This window comes from Pollicipes pollicipes, unplaced genomic scaffold, assembly GCF_011947565.3.
Source record: "Pollicipes pollicipes isolate AB1234 unplaced genomic scaffold, Ppol_2.1 Scaffold_4219;HRSCAF=4965_pilon_pilon_pilon, whole genome shotgun sequence".
In the NCBI taxonomy this organism is placed as follows: domain Eukaryota; kingdom Metazoa; phylum Arthropoda; class Thecostraca; order Pollicipedomorpha; family Pollicipedidae; genus Pollicipes; species Pollicipes pollicipes.
This window is the reverse complement of record NW_023596448.1, coordinates 35,566,814-35,570,707: the sequence shown is the minus strand read 5'-3', so window position 1 is coordinate 35,570,707 and position 3,894 is coordinate 35,566,814. Positions and strand designations below refer to the sequence as shown.

At 53.4% G+C, this 3,894-nt stretch overlaps 1 protein-coding gene across 1 annotated transcript; it reads left to right on the top strand.

The window, feature by feature from the left end:
* Window positions 1-630: 630 nt before the first annotated feature.
* Window positions 631-2,357, top strand: LOC119095263 (cuticle protein-like). Its single transcript, XM_037218123.1, has 4 exons — window positions 631-642; window positions 1,098-1,582; window positions 1,688-2,132; window positions 2,187-2,357. Exons 1-4 carry the CDS (start codon window positions 631-633, stop codon window positions 2,355-2,357), a joined length of 1,113 nt encoding a protein of 370 aa, XP_037074018.1.
* Window positions 2,358-3,894: the final 1,537 nt, after the last annotated feature.

Sequence of the window (3,894 nt, the reverse complement as noted above, 5' to 3'; positions counted from 1 at the left end):
TACAAATTTTGAACACTTGCCACTTTTTGTGTAAGCCAATACGTAAGCTCGGCCAAGGTCAGTGTTAGAGTGAAAACATGGCCAGTCTCTTCGGACGTCATAAAGCCACTTTATGAAGTAACAAACGATGCATGTTCAGGAACACATTTACGAGTTAGCGAATTTGTGTTGTTTGGAGCAGCATTTTATGCTTAAAAGCAAACCCATAGTTACACTTGAGCTTATTTTATCATAGCTCAAACTTTCTTCGTTATCTTCAAATGAGGAATATTTCCTTTAAGACCTCAAGCAAATATAGGCATTCTAGTCTGGTAGGTTCTTACATCCCGTTAGTGTGATGTAGTGGCATCTGTCTAGCAACGTAGAGTATTTTCGGCATGTCGTAAGGTGAAGGAAACCACAATCGTGACATCGACGTTATGATCTGCATCCACGTCTGCGGGTTGCTGACGTCACAGTGAACCGTCCCGTTCTGAACTGATGGGCGTGGATGAAGGACACGCCCATGGCCGCAGACGAGACGAGCGGTGCACGGTCGGTCCGCCGCCGGGCACGGCTCCGCCCTGGACCGCCTATATAACACGTGCGGCATATTCAGCGAGCACAGTCAGGCCTCGTGCGGTGGGAAACATGAAGGTTCTGGTGAGTTAAGCCGCTACACACTGACGGTGTAACAGCTGATAGGACACTCGTCCCCGGTAGCCTTTTGTCTTTGTATAAGATCATGTGGCTTAGCATACTGATGTGATCTATGGTGTTGTGAAGGTAATGGTAAAAAGATGATGTGACGCATTGAAACTAAAACGTAATTATGTCTCGCCTACTAAGAAATGTGCGTTTGAATGAGATGACATTGCGTTGATACTTCCCACTTCACCCTCACTCTCTGGCATTGCTTTACTATGATCCGTTAGTTTTTTTTTAGTTCGTTTTGCTTTCCAGTATCGCTTTAACACTAGGTATATAGCAAAACAGTAGGATTCTGTGGCCTCCGTAGACACACTTAAGGCGCTGCTCGTTTCGGTGCAATGCGATCAAGTGTTACTCGAAAATCAGCAGGCGTCCACTGTTAAATCCAACTGCCCTCGTTCCCCCAGGTCGCACTGTCCGCTGTCCTGGCGCTGGGCGCTGCCCAGTACTCGCCGGTTGGGTACCCGTACTCCGGGTACAGCCCGGTGAGCTACTACGCCGCCGGCGCGTACAACCATTACGCCCCGACGGCGTACAGCGCGGCGCCAGCCGCTGCCGTCAGCTCGCAGTACCACGCTCAGGATGAGCTGGGCCAGTTCAACTATGGCTACGCCGGAGGACCGTCTGCCAAGAACGAGTTCAGGAGGTTCGATGGTGCCACCGTTGGCAGCTACAGCTACATAGACGCCAACGGCAAGGTGCAGACCGTCTCCTACACGGCCGACGATGTCAACGGCTTCCAGGTGAAGGCGACCAACCTTCCTGTGGCCCCGGAGGCGAACCTGCAGGCGCCCGTGTTCAACCTGGAGACGCCCGTGTTCGACGGCGTGGCTCCCGAGCCGGTGCAGGACACGGCCGAGGTGGCCGCCGCCAAGGCCGAGTTCCGCAAGAAGTACGCCGAGGCGGCGGCCGCTGCCGCCGCTGCGCCCGACACCGACGCCCCGGAGGCTGCCGAAGAGGAGCCGGCCGTCGCCCCTGCCGAGCGTCGCCGTCGCAGCGCCGTGCTTTTGCCCGCCCTGGCCAAGGCCACCTTCAAGACGGCAACTCTGGATAAGGTGGAGGCCGACACCCCGTCCGACACCAGCCTGCTCAAGGTGACCGAGAAGGAGCACGAGACGTACGTGCCCAGCGTGGTTCCTTACGCCGCCCCCGCCGTCCACTACGCCGCCCCGGTGATCTCCTACGCTGTCCCCGAGGTGAAGAAGGTTGAGGTCAAGGCAGCCCCCATCACCTACGCTGCTAACGCCTTCGCCTACGCTGCTCCTGCTATCACCTACACCACCCCTGTGGTCAAGAAGGTTGAGGTCAAGCACGTGGCCTCTCCTCTTCCCCTGACCTACGGCCTGCACCCGTACGGCTACGGTGCCCCTCTCATCTACGACGTGGAGGCCAAGGAGAAGAATGCCGCTGTTGAGGAGGCTGCCGAGGAGGAGCCGGCCGTCGTCGCCGCCGAGCGTCGTCGTCGCAGCGCCGTGCTTCTGCCCGCCCTGGCCAAGGCCACCTTCAAGACGACCACTCTGGATAAGGTGGAGGCCGACACCCCTGCCGACACCACCCTTCTCGAGGTCACCGAGAAGGAGCACGAGACGTACGTGCCCAGCGCGGTCGCGTACGCCGCCCCTGCCGTCTACTACACCGCCCCCGTTGTCCCCTTCGGAAGACGGTGAAGACAGTTGATGTTAAGGCAGCTTCCGCCACCTACGCTGCTGCTCACCTTGCCCTCCCCTATGGCGTCCATCCGCAGAGCTTCGGCACTCCTGTGATCTACAACGTGGGAGACAGGGCTGCTGAAGTCGAAGCGGAGGCGTAATAAGCAACTCTCGTCGTCTACAGGCTGAACGACGGACACTGTGCGTTCTTTACATGTCTTGTCCTGTCTTCCGTGCTGCAGTGTCCTTTGTTCCAGTTGTTGACATGTGTCCATGCGTGATATGCTTCGGTCATTACCCGTCGTGAATGTACCATTCGTCATGCTTCCAGTAACTGGGAATACAAATTTCACGCTCCGTGCATGACGATGTATTCTTAACTAGCAGATTAATTGGTGCGGGGAGTTGGTAGTGATAAAAAAGTCAGAGTATTCAGCACTTACCACGTAGATGATATCAGTACCTCAACGATGTTCATATCCTCGTCAAACCCTTTGTATAACGCCCACATCAGGCATGCTTGAAGTTTGTGACATGAGACCCTGCACAATTGACTTGATGGTTCCAATGGGACGCAAGTTTCAATATTTTTTTTTCAAAACAGTTAAGCATGCATATTTTGGCTCCATTAGTCCCGTGCGCTGATCGTGCGATCCGACAAGTATCTTCCGCTAGATGTCTCTGGTTAGGCGGCTTTCGCCCGTCGTTACATAGCAAAATCGACGGCCGCTTTGTTTCATCGCTTTGTCGATTTCGCTCAGAACATCGACGGCCGCGTCTGCATCTGGTATGCAGTGAAGCAGAAGTTCCAAAGCCAGGAAAACGTACGTTACCATAACGCTTCGCTGGAAGCTTGCTGTTGAAACGAGCAAATCACATATTCATGAAATCTTACCTTTTTTCGATAGGCTTCCTCTGCCAGCTTTCTCTGACCTTGCAACGTGAAACACGGAAGCCTGCCAGCTTCACTCACACCACCAGCACTGATCGCAGCTGACCGGTACGCCTAGCAGCGAAAACCCATTGACAAATACAAAGGACCGCGAGAGCGGCGGCATCTCCATTAAGGCAATTTAGGCACCGAGTAGCGCAAGCTAGGAGCCTACCTTAGCATGTTTTCGAAAGCACCTCATGATATTGGATTTTGATATACCTATAATTGTTTTCTTTTGAGCTTCTTCCTGACAGCATTTGTATCTAATAATATAATTTTAGGAATTATTTACTTTGATTTGCCCCATTAGAACCTTGGCCGTGTCACTAGCTAAAAACCTGGGCAATACAGCATTCCTGACCCAGCTTAAGCCAAGGGTTTCGACTATGATTTGGGCGTTATCTCGGCCAGATATCGACATTTTAAGCCTAGTTAGTTAGCATCACCACCCGCACTTGACAACTGACACATGATAGTCGCTTGTGGCGCCGAAAAGAACGAACATCGCACGTCATTCGTAGGTCTGAACGCGGGCTGGGAGCTTGATTAACGCTATTAGCACATGAGAGAGAAAGTTTTTCAGGCCCTGGCTTTTCGCCATTACAAGGCCGGGGTTCACGT

Excerpts from the sequence above, each read along its gene's own strand:
- LOC119095263 (XM_037218123.1), top strand. Across the intron at positions 1,583-1,687 it reads AAGGCCGAGTTCCGCAAGAA|CGCCGTGCTTTTGCCCGCCC; the intron begins GTACGCCGAGGC and ends TCGCCGTCGCAG. Across the intron at positions 2,133-2,186 it reads CCGAGGAGGAGCCGGCCGTC|GCCACCTTCAAGACGACCAC; the intron begins GTCGCCGCCGAG and ends GCCCTGGCCAAG.